This window comes from Rattus norvegicus, chromosome 19, assembly GCF_036323735.1.
Source record: "Rattus norvegicus strain BN/NHsdMcwi chromosome 19, GRCr8, whole genome shotgun sequence".
Taxonomy (NCBI): Eukaryota; Metazoa; Chordata; class Mammalia; order Rodentia; family Muridae; genus Rattus; species Rattus norvegicus.
The window spans coordinates 56,600,002-56,623,917 of NC_086037.1; the positions used below are offsets into that span (position 1 = coordinate 56,600,002).

The following is a 23,916-nucleotide window of genomic DNA, read 5'->3' on the forward strand; positions in this document are numbered from 1 at the left end:
CAGATAAAAGGAAACGTTTATCCAGATACCTCCCTCTAATGTGTTTATAAAAAGATAAAGAGAGGGAGATAATATGTTCTATGGAGTGTGGTGAGGTGTGGGGCAAGGAGGTGCCTCAGCATGGGCCGCTGAGGCATCCCTTCCCCCTGAGGGACCAGCCACACGATGGTATAGAATAGAGTTTATTCAGGGCATGGGGAAGGGAGTTAAGAGGGTAGTAGGGGCAGAGAGAGAGGGAGGGAGAGAGGGAGAGAGAGGGAGAGAGAGAGAGAGAGAGAGAGAGAGAGAGAGAGAGAGAGAGAAAGAGAGAGAGAGGGAGAGAGAGGGAGAGAGAGGGAGAGAGAGAGAGAGAGAGGGAGAGAGAGAGAGAGAGAGAGAGAGAGAGAGAGAGAGGAAGAAGAAGGAGAAGAAGAGGAGGAGGAGGGGGAGAGAAATAGGAGTAGAGGAATGGGAGGACAGAACAGGGGCAGGAAGGCAAGAGCAAGAGAGGAGCAAGAGAGAGAGCAAGAGAGAGGGGTGTGTTGGGGCTGGGGATTTAGCTCAGTGGTAGAGCGCTTGCCTAGGAAGCGCAAGGCCCTGGGTTCGGTCCCCAGCTCCGAAAAAAAGAACCAAAAAAAAAAAAAAAAGAGAGAGGGGTGTGGGATAAACAGCCCCTTTTATAGTGTCAGGCATACCTGGCTGTTGCCAAGTAACTGTGGGGCAGAGCTTAGACAGAATGCTAACACCCTTCTTGACCTCAGACCAAATACATAATGATACTGGAGTGTGGGCAATGTGGTGACCAAGGCCCTAGGCTAAGCCCATGGGGTTTACAGCTGTGCCAAGTTGGCCTTACCTTTGCCGGTGGCTTCGTTCCCTCCCAGCTGCGGGTGTCCAAAGATGGAGGGACTTGGTAGATGTCATGCCCTGTGCCAGCGGAAGGTGGCACCTGGTAAATGTCCTGGGCTGGACTTCCAGGCCCTGGAGGCACCTGGTAAAGGTCTGTGGCAGGGCTGGGAAATGAGTGATGAGGTGTTTGCTTTGAGAATGTGGATGTTTGTTTGGCTGGGGGTGACTGGAACTGTGGGTTGGGCCCAGGGGCTTGGTAGAGACCTTGCTGAGTCTTGCTGGGAGTGGGTACCAGGTACACATTGTCAGGTTGGGGTTGGTATGCAGTGGGGAGCATGGGACTGTACTGGGAAGCTGGAGGCACTGGAGTATGGACGCCCTGGGGAAGGCTGGGCTGGGGCTGGGGTGGGGTGGCAGGTGGGCCTGGTCCAGGTGCTGCTGGCTTCTTGTCATACATGCCAACCAGAATCTTGAGGCGGTTACCAGGCACAATGCCCTGGCGCCCATGCAGTGAGCAGAGCCACCAGCCATCCAGGCCCTGAGTGTCCCGCTCGAGCACTGTCATGATGTCACCCTTTCGGAAGGAGAGTTCATCCGGAGACTCAGCTACGTTGTCATAGAGGGCTTTGGCCAGCACGTTCTGAGGAGAGAAGACACAGTGGACATGAAGATAGGAGGACAGGCACAGACCTTACCCGGTTCCCCCCACTCCAGAATCAATGGGTACCAGTTTTGGCTTTCAAAAGGTACTTGGTCACATCTGGCAATAGCAGGGCACCTTTGCCCTGTCCATCAGGAACAAAGTGGAGTTGACCCCAGTGTATCTTTCAGCTGAGCTGGGGCCTCCAATGCTCAAAGGCAGTACCTGCCATCAACACCCCAGAGACAGCTCTCGATGTGTTAGTAACAATCATTCCTGGGGCCAGAGAGGTGGCTCGGCAGTTAAAAGGGAGCTTCCTGCTATGGCAGAGGCACTGACTTTGGTTTCCAGCATTAACAATGGAACCTAGGTCCACTCACAACCTAGGTCCAGGGATCCAACACTCTCCTCTGGGCTCTGAAGGCACCTATACTCACACATGTATGTAGACACACCATACACATCACATATATATATATATATATATATATATATATATATACATATTTTTTTTTTTTTTTTGGAGCTGGGGACCGAACCCAGGACCTAAGCGCTCTACCACTGAGCTAAATCCCCAACCATATTTTTTAAATAAAATCAAATCTTTAAAAATATCCCTGAAGTCTGAAGTCTGAAGTCACGTGGCAGTCTATACCAGAAAGTTAAGGATATGGCCATTTAGCCACTAGGGTACCAATGAGCAGTGCACAGACGAGAAACAAACTGACCAAAATAGGTCCGTCTGTCTCTGTCTCTGTCTCTCTCTGTTTTTTTTTTTTTTTCTTTTTTTTTGAGACAGAGTTTCTCTATGTAGCCTTGGCTATCCTAGAACTCGCTCTGTAGACCAGGCTGGCCTCAAACCCACAAAACTCACAGAGCTCCACCTGCCTCTGCCTCTGGAGTGCTGGGATTAAAGGTGTGTGCCATGACTGCCCAGCAACCACAGTTTCTTAAGATAAAAGGAACATCCTAATTCATCTACCCAAAGCCAGGAATTAATGGAGAAACTCAAATGTGTCCCTTAAGCTGAGAAGTAAGGTGTTCTCTCCACTCTAGTGCCAAGGTTCAGACCCTTGTGTCCAGGACAATGCAATTCTTCCAGAGGAAGAAAATGGTGGGGTGGGAGAAGAACACACACACCACAGGAAACAATCAGTCATTGGGTGCAGATCACATGACCATCTTCATAAAGGAATCAACAATGGGTGAAAATGGCACACAGCAATAGAAGTCACCTGCTTACCACACGCACCTGGCAACAGACAAATGGTCAAAATGGTTTTACTCAGATAAAAACTTGAACAAGGGGTTGGGGATTTAGCTCAGTGGTAGAGTGCTTGCCTAGCAAGCGCAAGGCCCTGGGTTCAGTCCCCAGCTCCAAAAAAAAGAAAAAAGAAGAAAAAAAAAAAAAACTTGAACAAGGGGGACTGGAGAGATGGCTCAGTGGTTAAGAGCACTGACTGCTCTTCTAGAGGTCCTGAGTTCAAATCCCAGTAACCACATGGTGGTTCACAACCATCTGCAATGGGATCTGATGCCCTCTTCTGGTGTGCATGAAGACAGCTACAGTGTACTCATATAAATAAAAATTAATAAAAAAATTTTTTTAAAAGTTGAACAAAAGGAAAATACCGCACCAATCTCCCCCAACCCACCCCACGTGGGGTGACTCGCCTCTGTAATGCGAGGTCAGTGTCTTATGCTCTCTCAGGACAGTGGCCTGCCCATTACTCATGGTCCCACTTTCTATGGCTTTAGTTATATATAGGTATATGGTCAACCATTGCCCAAAAATATTAATTTAAAAATTCCAGAAATACTAGGCAATTCTAAGAAGTATAATGAAACCTCTTGCTACTCTACTCCACCTCCCTGGGACCATCCTGTGTGTACTTCTTGCTTGCTGATTACTTGGTTGCTATCTGGGGTATCAGATCGATTCCGCTACTTAGGGTTCACTATGCTCACGTAATCCCTATTGTAATGTTCCCAAAGCACTCCAACAGTAACTCTTATATAATTCAAATTTGCCAAAGAGAAGCTATAAAAGTGCTTCTGTTAAGTGAAAAGGCTAAAGCTAATTTATATTTCTGGAGGGCCCAATCACTTAATGTTTATTATAATATATTACAATTGTTCTATTATTGTTATTAATCTCTTAGCAAACCACATTTATAAATTAAAGATGACAGAAAGAAGTCAGGCGTGGCAGTGCACTCCTTCAGTCCCAGCACTTTGAGGAGAGCAGAGGCAGGTGGATCTCTGTGAGTCTGAGGTCAGCTTGGTCTACAGAGTGAGTTCCAAGCCAACCAGGGATACATGGTAAGACCTTGACAAAAAGAAAAAAAAAAAAACTATTATAGACAAACACATACTGGAAAAAAAATATAGTATATGGAATGCTTAATATTAATCTTTGGGAGTCTTGAAATGCACCCGAGACTGACAGAATAATGTGAACTCGGGTAATTTAATAGAGCATCATAACAATTCATCACTTACGCCACAGGGCTTTTTTATTTTATTTTTGAGAAATTCTTTTAAAACGAAATGGAGGAAGAGAGGACAATACGTGAACAAGCCACTTCTAAAAGGCACAAGCACTTTTTCCTAGCTATGAGGACAACTCTAAGCAGGGATGGGGCAGGACAAGGGCTGGGAAGCGATGGGGAATGTAGGAAATTCACTGCAAGAAGGCAGCCAGCGTGGCCCTGACTTGGCACCACCGCCTACCGATCAGAAATCAAAGACAAAGGCCCAGCGCTGGGCAAGCAAAGTCAGCAGGAACCTGGAGGAGCTCATACAATCAAAAAGACAAGACAGGACCAACAGAAAACCTGCAAAATACAGAGAGGCCATCCAAGGGAAATCAAAGGATCAAGACTACTGATGTATGCTCAGTTCCATCAAGTACACACACAGAGGGCCACATGGTCCTTCGGGTCTTTCCGGTGTTTAGGGAAGTGGTGCAGGCAGGAGTGGGTATTCACAGGGGATCAATGAGGAGGTATAGGTGAGGTGTCAGCCCCGCCCTCCTGAGTTATAGTCATAATTATCCAGAAGCAGATCCCAGATATATTACTGTAATCTACTGTGAGTGCTTCTGGGCTTGAGGAAGATGCATCAGGAAAAACGGGTAGAAGCAAAGAAGAGCTTTTGTCAACTGTCGCAGCTGCTCTAAGAAATGGGTACTACGATGGCCTTTCTGTAATGGGGAGACGCTCCCGGAGGGCGCATCATGTGGCTCAGGAGCCAAGTAGGCTATGCTGGGGCTACGTGACTTGAAGCAGGAGGATAACAGTATGGTAGACAGGGAATAAGGCACAAGACAGAGTAGGAAGCTCCAAGATGGCCACTGTAACCTGAGCAGTCCTGTTTTTACTATTTCCTTGCTCCTGGGCTTCGAGATGGCAGAGGGCAGGAGGAAGACAGGAATCTGATCTGGGTGTGGCTAGGATATCTGTCATCTTAGAGTAGCAAAAGACAGGCTGCCTCAGCAGGGCTGACTGAGACCCCCCGCTGGGCACCCAACCAGGTCAGATGCACCCCACTGGCCTCCAGATGAACATTAACTATGGGTGACCTACAAGGGCCCTCCTAAGTTTCCTGGGTCTGAAGATAGAGAGATCTACACTTAGCACTGGGACCTGGGCTCTGGCTCTGGCTGTGTGGCCTTGGCTACTGAGGCCCAGGAAGTAAAACTGTTCCCTGGCCAGGCTGGTGGTACACAACCTGCAGTCAAACAGAGCTAAACCAACCAAACAACAAAGCCGCCAGCATCCTACACACCTCAGCTCCTCCATGCAATTAATTAGGAGCTGGAATTCCAGGCAGCAGGAAGGGCCATGCCACTGGGACAAAATCCAAAGTGGAAGTCCGGGCTCTGAAGCATTAGAGTCCCAGAGGGCTACCTCTGAGTTGTCTCTTAGGCCTGCCACACTGACAGGTAAGGAGCACTAGGTGGAAAGTGCCCCAGAAAGGGCAGGGGCAGAGGACCTAGGAGCCAAAAAGAACAGGTCCCAGGGAGGAGCCAAGCAGGCAGGCAGCCTAGAGGGGGCAGCCCCTGAACTCTGGTCACAGCAGCTACAGAAGAGTTACAGTGCACAAAATACGCTGGGCATAGAGTTCTCCAGCACTTCCAGCATTCAGGAAGCCGAGGCAGGAGGACTCAGAGTTTTAGGTTACTACAGTGGTATCCCCACGCCCAAAAAGTTCCTCCATAATAAAAGATAAAACATCATTTGAAATTTTAAAATGAGGTGTCAGATACCACTGAAAACATTCAAGACAATGAGAGTGGATATTCTCTCTTCTTATTTACAGAATTTTCCAACATGTATTTGATAAGTATTCCTTATTTGGAAGTTGAAAAAATTATGTTTGAGGGGGAATCAATCAAAATTAAATATGTATGAAAATGTCATTAAAAACTACTATTATTCTAAATGCAATTTTTTAAAGGAAAGGAAAAAAAATACTTATCCAGAAAAAGAAAACAGTGGACCACCTGGGTTCTGGGTCAGGCTGGAACAGAGGCAGACAGACAGCTATCCTGTGTCTAGAGGCCAGAGCTCTGATGAGCAGGCATGGGTGGGAACTACCCCACAGCCCACCAAGCTCAGAGTCCCCATCCCCAAGCGACAGACAAGAAAAACCAATTTCCCAAATATGGTCTGCAGCCTGCCTCCGGGAATCACCAGGCCCACCCTCCCTCAGTGACCCCAGAACACCAAGCCGCCTGGCTGGGTCCCCCGGCCCCAGCCCTGGTGACCACAGGAAGTACTAGCAGAGTGAGTCACAGGGAAATTCCCTCCAGCCAAGTCAAAGGCGGGTGGAAGTGTAGACAAAAGGGCCCCACTACTGAGTCCCTCACCTCGACTGCTGCCCAGGCTCATCAAGAGGCCCCACTGGCTGGGTCTGGGAACACCAGGAGAGAGTGAAAGCATGAAGGCTAGAAAAGGGATTGCTGAGGAAAAGGTTCAGCGACAAACCACACAAGAAGGGAAACTGCCCAGTCCAGGGGAGCCACTTGGGGCTTCCAGCCTCCCAGAGCTGCTAGTTCTACCTACAGCACAAGCTCACTGAATGCCTGCCAAGTACGCCTTGGCCAAGTAGGGTTGTAACTGTACAGTCAAGGGCAGCTGGAGCCAGGGAAGCACCTCATGGACTGGGCACGTGGCATCAGGAGCCTGGCACCAGGGGTTCCTCTGCCTGTGTCAGCTGGTGTGCTCTGGCCCAGAGCCCTTGCAGCAGCCTCTCTCCGGCCCAACCCAAGTCCTAAGCATTGCCAGGGCCTGACCTGTCGACTTTTTTAGCTAGCCAAGCAGAGAACTTTCAGTCTCTCTGCCTCCCCAGTTAGCTACTATCCAAGGCCATATTGCTCCTTCCCTCTCTCAAGTCACTAGACAATAGCTCAGCCCCAGACCAGGTCTAGCTCTCACTCCCACTGCTATGTGACCTTAAACGGCCAGACTGCTGAGGCGAAGATGAAGCTGTACTTCTGTTAACAACATTACCCTGTGCTGCTCTTGCCAAACTCCTAAGGCAGACTTCTCAATTTTTGGTTCACAATCAATCCCTGTGGGGTGGTTGCATATCAGATAGCCTGCAAATTAGATATTTACATTACGATGCACAACAGTAGCAAAGTTATAGTTATGAAGTAGCAACAAAGTAACTTTATGGTTGGGAGTCACCACAACAAGAGGAACTGTGTTAAAGGGTGGTAGCATTAGGAAGGTTGAGAACTACTGTCCTCAAGACAGTGTCCAATTATACTCATGAGGTCAGGTCAGCACAAAGCTTACCACTGCAGTAGGGTGGAAAGACATCCAGTAATGTTTGCCATGCCTGGGAGTATAGCTCAGTGGCACCTGCCGTGGGACCCTGTATCTGGAAGGGCACAGGGACTCTGTGTCGTGACTGAAGCTGGAAAAGCAGTCGGCTTCCTAAGCCCATTTCCTGGTCTTCCTCAGCTGGACAGTTGGCCTATGACATGCTATATTATATACACGTTATGTTCCAAACCTGTGGGTTGCAACCCCTCGGGCAAACCTCTATCTCCAGAAAATATTTACATTATGATTTATTACAAAAGCAAACTGTTTGGGGGGGGGTCACACGACATGATGAAACTGTATTAAAATGTCACAGCATTAGGAAGGCTGATGTTGCCAGTTACGTACAAGAGTCCATGAAGGCTGCTACCTGACTTGCCAATCTCTGGCCCCTCACTCTGGGAACCTTCTGTTGTATCCTACATCCATAGGACCCAATCAGACATCACTCCCTCCCCTCTTTCAAGAAAGCCCAATGTCTACCTTAAGACACTCACTTCCCCTTCTGCCCACCTCACGCACTGACATTTCTTGTTACTAATTCTTGTTCCTAATACAAACATGGGAGGCACAAGTCTGTCTTCAGCAGAACCCAGGGTGCTAGAGCAAAAGGCTGGTCCATAAGAGGTGCCACGGCCAAGTGCCAACTGAGTGAGCAGAGCCAAGAAAAGCCCTTAGCCCGATGCCAATGCTCCCCACTCCATGCATATCCCTGTTGTACATGGAAGACAAGAGAGCTGCCCCACAGATACTGCCTGGCCAAAAATGACTCTCATTATATCTTGGGGCCTATGAAAGCTTCAGACACAACAGGGCTTGAGCTAACGTTGAAATGCAGAACAGCAGAGGGAGAACTGCTGTAACGATGGCTATTCTTCTTAGCTCCGGCTGCCTTGGGGGAGTCCTGAAGTGCAGTGGGATTTCTCAAACCCTGACAATAGGGCAGGGTGCAAGCTGGTGGCTTGGAGTGCTGAGAAAAGACTGCAGTTTCCTCTCCACAGAGCCTTCAAGCTGTGCCAGCCTGAGCTCACAGCCAAAGGGTCCTCTGCATGCCTGCCTACTTCCACGACTGGTTCATACTGATTTATACAGCAAGTCATGCTCTCAGCAGCCCTAAACCAGCTCAAGGTGGGAACCAGGGGAATCAGAAAAGGAACTGGTCAACATGATAGAATAGGTTCCTAAAGAGAAGAACAGTGAATTTATCCTTGGCCATAGGCCAAGCTCCTTCTTCCCATGGTCATCTCACTAAATCTTCAAAACGACCCAGGACACTCAGAATTGTGTTTATCTTACCTGAAGGAAAGTAGAAGTTCAGGTTGGGTACACCTGTCTCACCCAGGTTCACAGAGACAAGACAGGTTTACACAGGCAGGTCTAGGGCTCTGAGATAAAGTGGAATTGGAGGCTTTGCTTCACAGAATCCAGAAGTGTTAGTGGTACAAGCCTTCCCTACCCTGCCTAGTCCCACCCCCAATGCACACACACAGGCACCCACCCCAGCCACACAGCCTCACACACAGCAGGCACTAAGGAAACACTGGTTCCCTTCATACTTAGAGCCACTGCAAACGTGAGCCAAGTTTATTTCTGGGATATTCTGTTTGCTTGTCCCAAAGAGCCCCGCTCTCCCGGTGGTGGCTGATGGCTATAGGCCCAGTGACTGTGTGCCCAACTGGCAGTGCCACTCACCATTCCTCTTCATTCATACCCAGGCATCCACCTGGGGGAGCATGCAGCCATAAACCCACCAACTAGGACCTGGCAGCCCTCCTTGCCCCAATCCAAGATGTGACAGAGCCCTGAGAGGCAGCTTCTTCCCTCCCTTCCCTGTCCTATTGTCTGGGGTGGAAGTCTAAGACAAACTAAGTTGGCAGTGTCCTGCCCTAGCTCTCACAGACAACTGAGCAGCCAGTTCATGTCTCTGATAGGCTGATAAGGAACAGGAGTGTGAGAACTGGTGCTCGAAATGGCCTGTGCACGAGCCCCACATTCCAGAGCCAGCTCAAGGGAGTCACAGCTCCAGTTCTGCCTTCCTCAGGAGAGCATGTGCCAGAATACAGGCAGGGAGGCATAACAGGCGGTTCCCAGATCCATGTCTGACACTCCACGGCCAGGGCCAAGGTCTGGAAAAGGAAGAAGTGAAAGCCCACCCACCTGCACTGGGGGTGGCCACTGCCAGGGATTCACCCTCATACAAAAAGATTCTGGTCTTGGCTCTAAGTAGCAACAGCAAATGACTTTGTGTCTAAGCCCAGCTATGGACCAGAAGCAGGTTCCTGCTTCAACTCTGGCCACAGTGTCACAGATACTGCCTTGGGGAATCTGGGCAGAGGTGAAGTGGCATAAGGAATCCTCCTGCTGAAGAATGTGGCCTCTGCAAGCCCCCAGCAGACCACGGAGGGTAGGACAACCACTGCTTCCTTCCCTGGCCCATCAGACCATGGAGGGTAGGATGACCACGGCTTCCTTTCCTGGCCCTAGGGTTCTAACGAAGGATTGGTGAAGCTATCAGTGGGTGGGCTCTAGTCCACTTTTGTGATTTGGTGCCTTAGCAAAGCTCTGTATAAGACTGACTGACCTTTCACTTTATGGACAACATGGGGCCCAGAATAAGGGTGATCCTCACCCTGACTCTGCCATCATAGTGAGATCCAGAGAGCAGAGCAAAGGGACAGTAGAATCTTAGTTTATTCATTGTTAGGTCTTAAGGTCCCTGGAGCTTTGACCCTCTACAGCCTGAACTGTAGATAATAGGCTTCAGCAGCTCTTAATGTGGCTCATCTCTGAGTACTCCTCATGTAGTCCCACGTAGGGACAGGGGGACAATACCACAGAAACTGTTGTTCTCCAGCATATAAAACTTACCCCCTCCTCTCTTTGCCCCTCCCACAAGGCCTGACCTTGTGCCTTACCTAGAAAAACATGGAGCCTTGACTCTTCCTTTCTAGAGCTCAAAGGACTAGGCAAGAATGCACAGCTCCATCGTCTGGGTCTGTGGCCACCCCTCCACCCAGTGCATGTGCTGGAGAATGAGCAGCATCCACTTCCGACTCTCCAATATTAAGCCTGACTAATACAACCTCTTTCCAAAGGCCTCCCAGACTGAGAAGGTTGGGGTGGAGGGTGGGCAGAAGATAAAACTGTCCGGACTTGAAGAAAATTAGCCTCCTAAAAGTTCGGATGCTAGCAGAGAGCCAGAGTCAGGGCTAAGTTCTCTCATTCCAGACAAGGAGCAGGGAGCACAAATAGAGACCAAATTGCTCCCATTCTCTGCCCCAGTTTCCACATTTAAAAACCTTACAACCAGGATGGGGAGCAACACCGGACTCAGGGGTCTTTCTTGTGCAGACAGATCCCCTTGAGACACTGCCTTGGACAGACCTAGGGAGATCACACTGCATTCATTCACTCTCCTGCTTACCACAAACGGCCAGAAAAGCTCCACTCTTCCTCCTCTGACCAAAGGTGACTTTACAGGCACAACCGACTGCCTTACCCTGTTGTCTCCACCCAGTTTCCAATGGGTTCCTTCCTTGCTCAGGGCAAAGAGGAGGTGAGTACTAGTGCCAAGAGGGTGTGCCGGCAGTTACTTCCCAAGGGCTCCCTTCCCTAAGGCACCACCTGGCTCCTGGCTCCTGATCCTCTAGGCATACACACCTGCCATTCTGGCCCATCAGCCCGGTCTGGTCACCATCCTACTCTTCACCAGAAGAAAGGAGGGCGTGTCCCCTGGCCTAAGACAATCGGAAACTTTCTCACTTAGCAAGGAACGGCCACACGGTCATTACGTACAGGTGACCAAACTCACAGCAAACCCTAGCTCGGGCGTGTGTCTCTCAGCTCAGACCCTTCTACAATCCAGAGTCGTGAAAATGAGCTGCTGCCTTCACTGGGATTCTCAACTCCCCAAATCTTCCCAGGTTCTGACCTGTCGCGGCTCGCCGCCGGTTTGCAGCCCTCAGCAAATCTCGGTTTCTCAGTCCCTCTGCATACCGCCTCGGGCTGAGTCTCAGGCAACCCGGACCCAAGGGCTGCGGAGGGCGTCACGCTAGCTCCGTGAGCTGCGGGGACTCGAAAGGCGGACCGAGGGAGGGACTCGTTTACGTGCCGAGCTGCCCGGTAACTCTGCGGCCGGCGGGACACTCGGGGCCCCCAGGAAACGTCCTCCAGACCGCCCGCCCGCCTGGCCGGCCCCGCGCCCACACTCACCAGGTACTTCATGGTGCTCCACGGCCAGAGGCCGTGCTACCCGCGTACCGCCCGCCACCCGCGCCTCACGTCTCAGCCGCAGCCTCGACCGCCAGCAGCCGGTCCACTTCGCCCCGCCCGCCCGGCTCCCGGCATGCCTAGCCGCGCTACCATTGGCCGCCGTGGTCCCCTATGCAAATACACCGAGGTGGGCGGGCCGAGCTGGCTACTGCGGGTTGCGGACATCCCCTCCTCCCGCGGCTGCTGACCCTGCTAGCGAAGGTCCTCTGAAGACGCCACTCAGCCCCAGCTCATCGTTCAGCTTCGGCGTAGCCCCACTCCTTTCCCTGCAGATGCTGGCCTTTTGCCTTCCCTACCCACCAACACTGGAATATTCATGCGTGTCCGCGGCATACGATTCAGATCTAAATTCCTACGCAAAATGGGGGTAGTACGCCCCCAAAAGCAATTACTGAAAATAGTAACAGTGCAAGGCTATTGTAGAGAAGCCTTACTATGTAAGGATCCCAAGAACCCGGAGCGATGGTTAATGTCTAAGATTCCAGTAAGAGGGAGGCAAAGGCAGGAAGCCAGGCTAGGGTAAGATCCTGTCTCATAACAAATAAAACAGACCCCCAGGATTGGCCAGCTACAGTCTGACCTGCTGCTTTTCCTTGGCAGCACCAACCCCTACCACTTTGTATTCCTCGACTTTTGGGGACTCCAGCTGGTCCCCTGAAGACCAGGGGGAGTGAAGCAAGGACTATGTCCACTCCATATATGCCTCTGGGCACTAAGCAAGCAACCAGAGGTTTGCCAACTTCTGCACCGGTTCTTCACCGGTTCCACTCTGAAAGAAGGCTGCCCATGTTCTGGTCACAGTCATGCCCTAGGAGCGCCCCCTCCACCTTTCCTGAGTCAGTCCTGTCCAGACATAAAACTTGTGCCCAGCAATCTTCCCGAAACCTGCTCTGGCTTGTCTGTTTCAGCAACGTCCAAATGTGCACACTGAGACTGAGAGAAGAAAAAAGCTCCTAGGGAGAGCAGTGGCCAGAGCCTTAGCTCACCTCAGCTCCTTGCCAGGTTACAGTTCAGTAATATCATACCAAGCAACAAAATATGATGCCGGAGGTTCTGAACACACACTGCTGGGAAAACAGGAATGAAATTTATTTCAGGGCACACAGGACCCTGACCAGTCAGCAGTCTCTAGACCCTCACTGCACACTATCTGGCAGCTGCTGCTGTGAGGAAGCAGTGAGCCAGACTGCACTTCATTTCAGCAGAGTTCTGAAGAATAGTGGATAACACACGCTCAAGGCCAACCTCCACTTGACAGGCTCCTTCGTCAGGAGCTGGGCTACAGCAGACCAGAAAGTGCTCACAAGTCCTGTGAATGCCTGGTTAAACCAGATTCCTGGGTCTTAGCCCTCCTGAAAAGCTAGGCACCTGCATTTCCCTGGGGCTTCTGGCTTACAAACCACTGGCTAGAGCTCACAGTATGAGGGGCTGCGAGGGAGGTGGGGAGCAAGGATAAATGACCTGTGCTCTGAGACATTCCTGCTGGTCACCATACAGTAGTAGTCCCTGTCTCTCTTTCCTACATGCCCCCTCTCCATCCATCCAGCTACTCAATGGATCTAAGCTGGCTGGAACATGCCTAAGCATTTGTCCCACTTTTTTGCAGGGTCCATAACATGTCACTAAATCTCTACATTGGAGGGGAGGAACAGGACCCAGAGACCCAGAAGGTCTCTGCAGAATGGAAAGGAACACAAAAGGCTGGGCTCAAAGAGGATAGCCTCTATTCCACCCCTGGCCAAGGGAAGGCACCACAGAGAGGCAGACTAGTTAGGATCTTGGGAAAGGCAGATCCTCTCTCTGAAGTGGGCTAGGGGTGAGTGTGGAGGTGGGGGAAGGGAACTGGGCTCAGGCTCAGGCATTTCAAAAATTTGCTCCTTTTCCACTTAACTCCCCCCAAGCCTGTGAACTCTGAAATGGCATTTCCGCTTTGGAAACTAGACCCCAGGATTGGCACCCCACTGTGCTGGGGTGTCCTCCTTCCCAAGCTACTGGGAAAGAAGCACCAGTCAGGTTGGTTATGGTAAGAGGCTGACAGGGATGCTGCATACACACACACACACACACACACACACACACACACACACACACACACACACTGGTGGTCTGTGCTGGCCTGGGCACATGTGCTCAGTGAGGCAGCCCTCCCTCCCCCTCACTGACCCGACCACCATGATGCTGAGAGGCCCTCTTCATCTCACCCCCACAGCAGTTTTACCACACAATTTACTGCTGGCCCCTCTTTACAGGTGATGAGATTGACACACAAGTTGAGGGGTCCTTGTCTCCTTCCACACAATCTGTGCACAGGAGGGACAGAGCTGGGCCCAGAGCTCTGGATGGTGGAGATACTAGACCTTAACCCGCACTGACTTCTCTACAGAGGAAAGGGAACTTAGGGACAAGGACACGCCAAAGCTAAAGACCTCTGCCACACTCAAACTGACTTCAAATGGACTGGTGTCTGAGACCCCAGTAACCACCTCTTTTCCATCTCCCTAACAAAAATAAAACAACAACAACAACAACAACATCATCATCATCATCAGGCCCGCATGCAGCACTGGAGCAAGCACTCCTGAAGTCGAGCCTCATGGATAAGGAGCGTGTAAAATAGAGCGAAACCCAAGTGGTTACTCTTGTGAGAAGAGCTGGCTTGAGAGCTGACTGGGTTTCAAAAATACTGGAAGGTCAAGTCACGCATAATCATGCCTGCACACACAGGCACACATAGATGCAGTATAGTGGGCACAAGCACACACTGGGACAAGTACAGCTATATACACACACGGGTGCAATGTACACAGAGCTGAGCGTATACAGGTGTGTGTGTATAGAGGCGCTGAAAGAGGGAGTGCTGGATAAAGACTGCACATGCCTGGCCAGACAAGAGTCCCCACCCTCCAGGATGGGTGACAGTCATCCAGGGGTGGCCTGCAGAGGGTTTGGAAGGGGCATGAGCACAGTGAACATAGTAGGCCACTCTCCTGCCTATTACTCTTTGTCCTGGACCCCACTGAGGAGAGAGGGTTGGAGCCCTCTGAGCCTCAGAAGCAGTGCAGGCTCCGTAGGAGAGCCATCACTGCCTAATGCCCTCCAATGTCCGCTACAGCACTTACAACAGCAAAGAAGGGGAAGGGAACAGTGGAAATGTCCAACTCTAGGGGAGTGGCTGGCCGAAGCAGCCCCTCCAAGAAGACCACTTCCAAAGAGAAAATTATACAGAGGAATTTCTGCTTAAAAGACGCACAGTCTCTCTCCTCCTGAAGCTTGGGTTGGACAGGTCAGCTGATGGCCAGCTCTGGGAGTGGCAGTGGGAAAGGATTTCCTGAGACCGGAGGTAAGCTTACAAGCCCCAGGGACAGGAAGACATGTTGTCCCTAAAGGGCCACAGAGGCTGTTCCTTCCTTCTGAGAGGACTACTCACAGGGTCAAGCTCAAAGCTTGGGCAAGGCTTACAGGGACCCTTAGGACACAGCCTACCACATCAGTCTATCCTTTCACCACCCTGAGGACCAGGAGAGGAAAATACCATCTCCCAGAGGCTCAGAGGGCAGTGTCTCCACCAGCTTACACAGGAAGTGATAGGAGAGCTTACATCTGTAACTGCCCATTCAGCAGTCTAAGCACATCCCTAAAGCACCCCAGGTGACACCCCTGTCCTCCCTGCTGCCCCCCACACACAGCAGAGCATGCACTCTTCGAGCTGTTGGCCATAAAGACCTCGCCTGTCCTCTAAGGTGGAATGAGTGATGGACGAATTCGCTCTTCATTACAGTGGTCACTCTATAGAAAGGTGGGCAGGGCCCTGCAGCCTGAAGCCCGATTCTCCCTGGCCGGGTCCCCATGTCATCCTTTTGTCAAGTCCCTAAGGACCTGGATAGACACAGAGGTAGGATCGAAGGCAATGCTAGCTGCTATGGAGGGACAGAGACCAGGGGTGACCAACTGTCAGGCCTCCCAACAAGCCCAGCACACCCCCCTCAGGTGTGGTCCTGGGACAAAGAGGGGGTGGGTAGGGCAACGCCCCCTTTCGCATTTTTCTGCAGCAGTGGCACCTTCAGGGATGGGACCTCCCTCCCGCAGAGGCCTCACTGCTTCATGTGTGGACTAGAGGCTGGGGCCTAGTGTGACTGCCCTTGAAGCTGCTTCTGGGTTCTGGCTTGTCTCATCCCTCAACACTAGGGAGGAGGCAGAGTAGCAGAGAGCAGTGTCAAGGGAGAGGAGGACACAGACAGGACAGGTCCCTTTCCGTGGCTGCCCTGTTTTGTCAGCTAGGCTGGTGGGCAGGGACAGGGTGTGGTCAAGAGGCCTCAGGAGCTGGGCCATCTGCTCCCCTCTCCCATAGCAACCAGCAGTTCAGACGGAGGGGACTTCACATGCCATCTGCTCCGTGCCTGCAGCAGCTCCCACTGAGCACAGTGCCCACATCCACAGACACCCAGAAGGACAGGGATGGGGCTGGAGTCAGGGAGCTACAGGGCCAGCAGGGTCACAACAGCAACCAGGGACTTCAGGGTGTTTACAAGCAGCCCCTCTCTTAAAAAAAAATAGGGGTTGGGGATTTAGCTCAGTGGTAGAGTGCTTGCCTAGGAAGCGCAAGGCCCTGGGTTCGGTCCCCAGCTCCGAAAAAAAGAAAAAAAATCTATATCTATATATCTATATATCTATATATCTATATATCTATATATCTATATATCTATATATCTATATATCTATATATCTATATATATATATATATATATATATGGAGAGAGAGAGAGAGAGAGAGAGAGAGAGAGAGAGAGAGGATCCCACATGAGCCTACAGCGCAGGACCCATTTGCTTCTCTAGACTAAGCCTACACAAATGACCCCAGCTGTCTGTGGCACCCTCAGCTGGTCACTGCCCTTCAGGTGGCCATGCACATTGGTAAGAACAACCTTTACCAGCATCTGGGCCCACACTCGGGCACTGATATGGATGCACATAGGGCTATACCAAGCACAGGGCACTCTGGTGTGTCTCCAAGCCAACAGCACACCCACGTCCTGTATCACCATACATCAAGTTCCACTCACCTGAGCCAGGACCCACCCTCTCTATCACCACCCCGACAAACACAAGTACACACCTCAAAACCCATTTCCCAGCCCTCCCTGCTCCCTTCCTCCCTCTTCAGATGTTCGGAGGTTCCTCAAGTTCCCTCGGAACATCACTTAAGGGCCTGGGCCATCCTCCCTTGGAGTGCAGCTGCCCCAGATCCACAGGTAATGCTGGAGGTGAGTGGGGACCTCCCTCACACCGATCTGGGGGGTGACTGGTTATGGTATCCACCTCTCTTATTTGCACGAATGGTCTGAGCATCAAATGCACATCAAGTGTTGTGCTGTACTAGGACAGTGCCATGGAAGGAGCCTCCTCCTCTGAGAATTCACACTTGGGCTGTGGGAGGTGGGCATGAACTGCACCACTCCTGTCTGTGGTGACAAGAACTCAAGGAGGGCGAAGAAGATGGCAGGGGTCGGGGGTTGTTTCATGCAAGGTGTATGGAGCTTCTTGGAGGAGGAGGCATGTGAGTATAGGTGTGCAAACAACGGTGAACGCTGATGTAAAAGCAGAGGCACGGGAGCTGCTTGGGAGCGCAAGAGCAGACTAAGGGTCGAGGGCTGCAGGAGGGGGCTCTTGGCAAGCTGGTACCAGCTCTGGCTTCGGGCTTCTTGGAGGGTAAGGTGTATCCTGGACGTGGGTTCTCACAGTGGCTTGTGAGTTGGGAGCACCAAGCAGGAGTGGCTGGGGAGGGTAGAAAGGAGCGGTTGGAATTCTTGTGTCCAAAATTGATCTTCTCTGACCTGCTCTCCTTGCAGCCCTCCAGCCAGGCAGGACCTCTTGGGACAGAGTGAGGCCCTAAGAAAAACACAGGTGACACAAAAGCCTAATGCTAACCTTCGATGACTGTATGAGAGAGAACACAAATCCTTGCGGCCCCAATGGAGGGCTGTGAATGGGGAAGACTGTGGTCTCAACACAGTCTGAGCAGATCGCTTTGACAGATGCAGTGTTTGAGGGCATGACCCGAGGTTGTATGACTAGGTATGAGACTTTCTAATACCAACAATATTTCAGTGTTCCGGCACTTTAAAATCCACATGAAACAACAGACAGCTGCTGTCCACGAGCCAGAGCACAGGTTAAATGCACGGTGGTATATTCATAAGTAAAATATTATTCAGCAACCAAGAAGGAACAGCCCGTGATACGCCCATGTGGACGGTAACTTCTAAACTATTTTGCCAAGTGAAAAAAGCCAGAACTAACATAGAATAAGAGGCACATCTAAGTCAATGATAAAACAGAGGGGGGCTGCCTCGTGGCCTCTGAGGACATTCTGAGGAGATGCTGGCGTTCCTTATCTTGATGAAACGCTTCATGAGCCCAAACCCACTGGTTGTACATTTAGTGCCTGCACGTTTCATGAATGTAAAAATCCACCTCAATCTGAGTCTTGACAGACAAAAGTGAAACAAAGCCCAGATGGATGCACGGCATCACGCTGTATTTTGAGAGACCCCAGGGCAGGTACTGGGATCCTAACCCACTAAGTTCCTAGGTGCCCAGGGATGTCTATGACCAGTCAGCGTAGGCTTCCTGGAACAACACTCACCTTTCCTCTGTTTTACATAACTCTGGAGGTTTTGAGGATCCGAGACTATTGTGTCTTCCACTATAATCTGTTTCAAATCCTTCTTGGAATTTGGCAGGGTTTAATAATAAAATTATGGAAAAGCCCTCTTAGTCGCTAATCTCTCCCCTAGAAAAGAGATTAACTTCAGAGCCACAACTTGTGACCATCTCTCCTGCCAGAATGGGCGTCCCGCATCACCTCTGTTGAGGTCCTGGCTCTTTCTGGGAGAGATGAAGACAATGCCTCAGCAAACAGTGGGTATAGGAGCACACAGAAGGAGCGGGGCCAGAGAGGACCAGGGGCCCTTGCCGGGCAAGTCTGATAGCCTTAGGTCCATCCCTGGAGCTGCATAAAAGCAAGAGAACTGGCCTGCCAAAGTCATCCTCCGGCCTCTACACTTGCACACGTGTTCACACATATATCATACACACACAATGATAATACACATGATCACAGAGAGAGAGAGAGAGAGAGAGAAGAAGAAGAAGAAGAAGAAGAAGAAGAAGAAAGAAAGAAAGAAAGAAAGAAAGAAAGAAAGAAAGAAAGAAAGAAAGAATGGTGTTTAGCCAGGAAAGAAGGAAAGCAAGCAGCCATGAAGAGGTTGTGTCTGAGGGTGGGAGGTGGAAAAGATCCTCAGGGCAGTAGGTAGGAGAGGGCAAAGCTGACACAAGGAGAGCCCTGGAGTTGGGCAACTCTCCTTTCCATAGCCAACATTAACATTAGCATCTTAAAGACATTAGCATTTTAGATTAGGATCTTAAGGTCCTGAGAGCTACAGAGTGGGGTTGAGGTCCTGTCTCCGATTCTTCCCTTGCTGGGCCATGAAGCTCGGTATGGTCCATGTCTGAGGACAAATCTGCACATCAGTAGCTTTACCCGTGCGTGACCCTGTCTGTTCCAGGCAGCAGAGCTCCCAGCTGGCCTGAGATGTGGTGGGCTCTGTTGGAGCAGTGAGGATGGTTTAAGAGGATGGCATCCCACAGGCTGTGCAGAGCAGGGCAGAGGCATCTCACTACGAAGGCTAAAGTGAACCACAAGGAAAGGCCACCAGAGGGAGATGGTATACCACATGGGATTGTGCAGGGGTCAGGAAAGGGTGCTTGGTTACCACACCTGCCAACATAGGTTGGAAATAGTGACTGCCTCACAGCTGTGGCACCACACAGCCTTTTGTAAAGTACTGCATGCATCCCTTGCTGACTTCCTTCCAAATGCTAGGTAGGGCTCCATGCATTCTGGTAACAGGGAACTGAAGCAACTGGCTTTTGTAGAATCCTACTGGAGCCTTAGCCCTGTCTACCAAAACATTCACTCATCCTGAAGCAGCCTCTTTAATTCCCCACTTGGCCTTCAATAAAGCTGCCCGGAAAGAGACTAAACAATCTTAAGGTTTACGTAAGGCCCTGGCATTCTCTGCCCTGGCATGACGGCAGAGAGATGAGATAAGAGTTGCACTCCACGCCCTCAGCAGGTGGCTGAGCTGGGGCAACGGGGGTGGGGTGAGGTGGGGGGGTAGGCGTGAGCACGCATGTGTACATGGGCACACGAGCGCATGAGGGGCCAAGTGGTCAAAGGTCCTGTCCCATGAAGCCTTCAGTCCTGTGACAGAATCTGCCAGCAACCACACCATCCTGTCTTCAAATACACAATGGCAAATAGGGCCAGGAGGTGTGTCTGGGGCAGAGCTGTGTGGGTGAGCACGGGTGACCTGCCTGGTAACATGGGTACAAAGTTTGAGACCAGTTCCTGCGAGGGGAAGTAAGAAGGACAAGGTACAGCGACATGGCAAGGCATGGGCTCTGGGGATTTCGGTGAGGGATTGGACACTGTTTCTCCCACCCCCTGTGTCCTTCCTACCAGGCTGCAGCTGGATACTGGGCCAGCCGTATCCAGCCCTGATTCAGACCTCTGGCTCCCTGGCCAACTCTCTCAGGCAGAGTGGACCCAGGATCATCCAGGTTCAATCAGGTGCCTACTAGCTTCCACTGGCTGTTGCTAGACTAATCAGAACTAGACCAACTGTGCTACTCAGTCCTGGCCAAGCTGCCTGGCCTCTGAACCCAGGACGGCTGTCGAGAGAGACAAAAAGAGCTCTGGGTTTGCTCTCCAGCACAGCAAGAGAGAAAACTGTAGGTTGTGCTTAGAAAGCCACAGGGAGCTGTCAACAGCTCTCTGGGCTCCAGCCTGAAATTAGTGAGGCCAGGCAGGGTGATGGTCATTTTTACCAATCTGAATGTTGCCAGGCCTGCTAGTTCCTACCCTGCCTTAGCTCCATTGTCATGTGACTGTGGCCACTTCCGGTCCTCCCTCAGGACCAGCACATAGGACATGCTCACACCGGGCAGCCTCTGTGTTCCTTGAAAGGGCCCATCTCCCAAGAAAGGGCACGGTAGAGGCTAGATGGGCTACCCAGTTTCACAGGAGAGAAGCCATAGCAGAGCCATGCTGCAGTGGGGCTGCTCTGCACAGGCCTTGCCCTTCACCGTACCGTGGCAGGGCAGCCAACCTCTCGTTACTTGTGGACATGGGTCCGAGATGGCAGCAGTCATTTTCAAGTGCGAACTCCAAGTTAGGCCAACACTTGGAGGAGGCAGAAGCAGATGGCTTTCAGTATGAGTTCAAGGTAAGCCTGGTCTACAGAGTAAATTCCAGGGTATTCAGGGCTATACAATGAGATCTTATCTCAAACACCAAAACAAAACCCTGTCCAGGCCCTGCTTGGATACCCAGGAAATCACATCAACTCAACCTATTTCATCCCAAGTTCTCTCTGCAGTGGTCTCCCACTGCCGCCTGTTAGCATCTTGTAATTTCTGTGGGCCAAAGTGCTTGCGTCAGCTCTATACAGGGAAAGACTGCCCAAATGAATGGGTGTGCTTAAAACTCAAACGTGTCCCTAAGTACCACATGGCCAGTCACCATTCTGGGCTCCCTGGGCAGGCAGATCTTTCTAGAAGTCCACCCGGGCTCCCAGCATATGAAAGCTTCAGAAATGACCTCTCCATAGCCCCACCACCTTGCACACTACTTAGGGCCCAGGATAGAGGACAATGGCCTGACAGTCTAGTCTAGCTACACACTGTGCAGAATTACTGAGGGCTGTGGCTACAAGCGAACGGGAGAGAAGTGACTTGGAGTGGATCGTGGTAGGGACAGACCTTCACTTTAGTTCTTCACAGTGATTCTCACCTGTACAAACCCCTTATCCTCTCCAGTTATAGATGGTACCACCGTGGCACACAGCAGAGGGCGACTACCTGAAATCTCGTGAGATAAGGGTCTGCGTGCCGTCTAAGACACATGTCCCATACAGAGCTCTATACCTAGGCTAGACTACTAAACCAATCCTGGACCTCCCGACCAGAGGCCTGTCCAGAGGGGTACTCCATGGTCATTACAGCCTTGGGGACCCTGGCCCTCCAGCACACTCAGCAGGTCTGTCTTGTTTTCCTGGCCAATGTCCACAGAGGCGGAGTTGGTCGGTGCCCTATGCCCCAAGCTGGAGAAAACCCTGAGCTTTGCAGAACAGCAGAGCAGAACAGCAGAGAGGTTTGGCAGGCTTTCTCCGTCTCTTCCTAGAGATGAGACAATTATGCTTTGAACCAGAAGAGATGGGGGTGGGGGCTCCCATCAGCGCGGCCTGGAAGCCCTAATTTTTTCATCTGTAACTCAGTATTACCGCTTCTGGGGGCGGGCAGGAGCTGAGATCTTTAATTCTGTAATAACAATGCTTTGCCCTGACAGAACCCTCTCCTCTCCAGCAATCTCCATACTCTATGGTGCTTAATTAAGAAGCCACTTGCCCCGCCAACTAACGGCATCACGGAGAGAACCCAGTCTCCGGAGTCGATCCAGAGCAGAATAAGGGCAGGCTAGGCAAGGCTCTGGCCCATTGCCCCTTCCTGTCATTGGGGAAAAGGCCTGAGTCAGCAGAGAAATGGTGGCTGCAGGCCATGACTCCGGGGCAGACAGGATGAAGGTGTGGCCTCACACCTCTGTGTGTCCATCTGTAAAGTGGGTTGGAGCCTGTGCCTGAGTCCACCCCCCTGGTAGAATAATCACTGGCCACCTCAGGAGGAGACCCAAGGTCCTAGTGTTAAGGACTGGACCAAGGGCTTCTCGAGTGTGTCTGGTGGATTGGGAAGACAGAAGACGAGATGTCAAGCAAAGGGGGAAGCCCCTACAGAAAGCAGCTGCTAATCAAAAGGCCCTGTAGTTCAATGGGCCAACAAAACTTCCCACAAAGTGAATGTACAAACCAGAGGTAGGGGGAGGTACGCTATTTCCATTAGCCTGCCAAGCCAACCATTCTGGGGTAAGGGTGTCTCCGGGGACAGAACAGACCCCGCCCCACGCCTGGCCATCCGGGTAGGGACCAGAGAGCACAATAGGGCAGCCCTCCCAGGGAGTTTTCTGGGGGAACCGCACAGACCTTCCCACCACTCGGCCCAGCTGACCTGGCCATGGGTTTCTAAGAAGTGACAGAGCCCTCTTTTCGGTAGGCCTGACCACTCTGGTAGGAGGTCGGGGAAAGGCACGGACCCCGCCGAGCCCACCAGTCCCAGAGGCTCTCAGGAGCACCCCTAAAGCCCCCTGCCCAACCCAGCCGTGCCCCGGAGCTCCCGGTGGGGCCAGTGCGGCTCCCCGTCCTACTCGGCTGTCCTGGAGGAGGCTGGAAAAGCCGTGTCAGAGATGCCGGTTATGGGGCGGTGCCCCCACCCTGACCCCCACCTCGGCTTGAAAAGAACCTCCGGCGACCCCCGGTGGCCCAGGCCTACGGCGGGGGGGAGCAGGGTCTCAGGCGGTCAGCACTCACCGGCACGGTCATCTTGGCCACCGCTCCCGGGGCCCTGCGGCAGCGGCGCGGGCTAGCTCGGGCTCGGTGGGCCCGCGCCGCTCACAGCCCCCGGCGCGGGGTCCCGGCGCTCTCCGCTGCCCGCGGGTTGCTTTCAGCCACCGGACTGTCCGGCCGCTCCCCCCGCGCCGCGCATGCGCTGCCCGCGCCGCCCCTCCCCCTCCCGCCTGCTGCGCCGCCGGCCGCGTTAAAGGCGAGGACCCGGGACCCCGGCATTTTTCTGTCGGCACAACTGGGTGAGAAGGCTGAGTTCCCACACCTTGCCTGTCCTTCCAAAGGCCACCTCCAGACTCACTATTAGACAATCCCATCCGGTCCGCCCACCCGGTTCTGAGACTAGAACCCCCACCCCCACACATCACGTCCCTCAGTGCGGGTCCCAAGACGCCTACAATCCTAGTTTGGGAGCAGATTAGTCTGGCTGAAGGCGATCTTAGATCAGCCTAGGAAGCAGCCTGACTTAACATTGGATACCCCTGAAAGTAAAATCTACAGTGGCTTTTTTTTTTTAAAGGGTTTTTTTTTTTAATTTTCTAGAAGATTTATTCATTTATATACAAGTACACTGTAGCTGTCTTCAGACACACCAGAAGAGGGCATCAGATCCCACCACAGACGGCCGTGAGCCACCACGTGGCTGCCGGGACCTGAACTCAGGACCTCTGGAAGAGCGGTCAGTGCTCCCAACCAGTGAGCCATCCCTCCAGCCCTCTACAGTGGCTTTTAGGGAGGGTCCCACAATGGGCCCCCCTGCCCAAGGCTGGAAGACAGACAGGCCTTCGGGGACCTGAACCTTCCTTTCCTCCTTGTTAATCACCCC

General features: G+C 51.9%; 1 protein-coding gene across 3 annotated transcripts in view; it reads right to left on the reverse strand.

Annotated features, from left to right (window-relative positions):
- Bcar1 (BCAR1 scaffold protein, Cas family member) overlaps window positions 1-23,189 on the reverse strand; it is a 34,691-nt gene extending 11,502 nt beyond the window's left edge. The window contains exons 1-2 of one of the 3 annotated variants that reach the window (NM_001395122.1): window positions 23,058-23,189; window positions 836-1,468 (exon numbers count right to left, since the gene is read on the reverse strand). In NM_001395122.1, coding sequence (NP_001382051.1) covers window positions 836-1,468; window positions 23,058-23,069 — 645 coding nt within the window. In that variant the 5' untranslated portion in view covers window positions 23,070-23,189. Of the gene's footprint in view, window positions 1-835; window positions 1,469-11,236; window positions 11,628-23,057 lie in introns of those variants that run through there. The other 2 variants (NM_001395123.1, NM_012931.2) reach the window with 2 other exon arrangements.
- Between the last annotated feature and the right edge of the window lie 727 nt (window positions 23,190-23,916).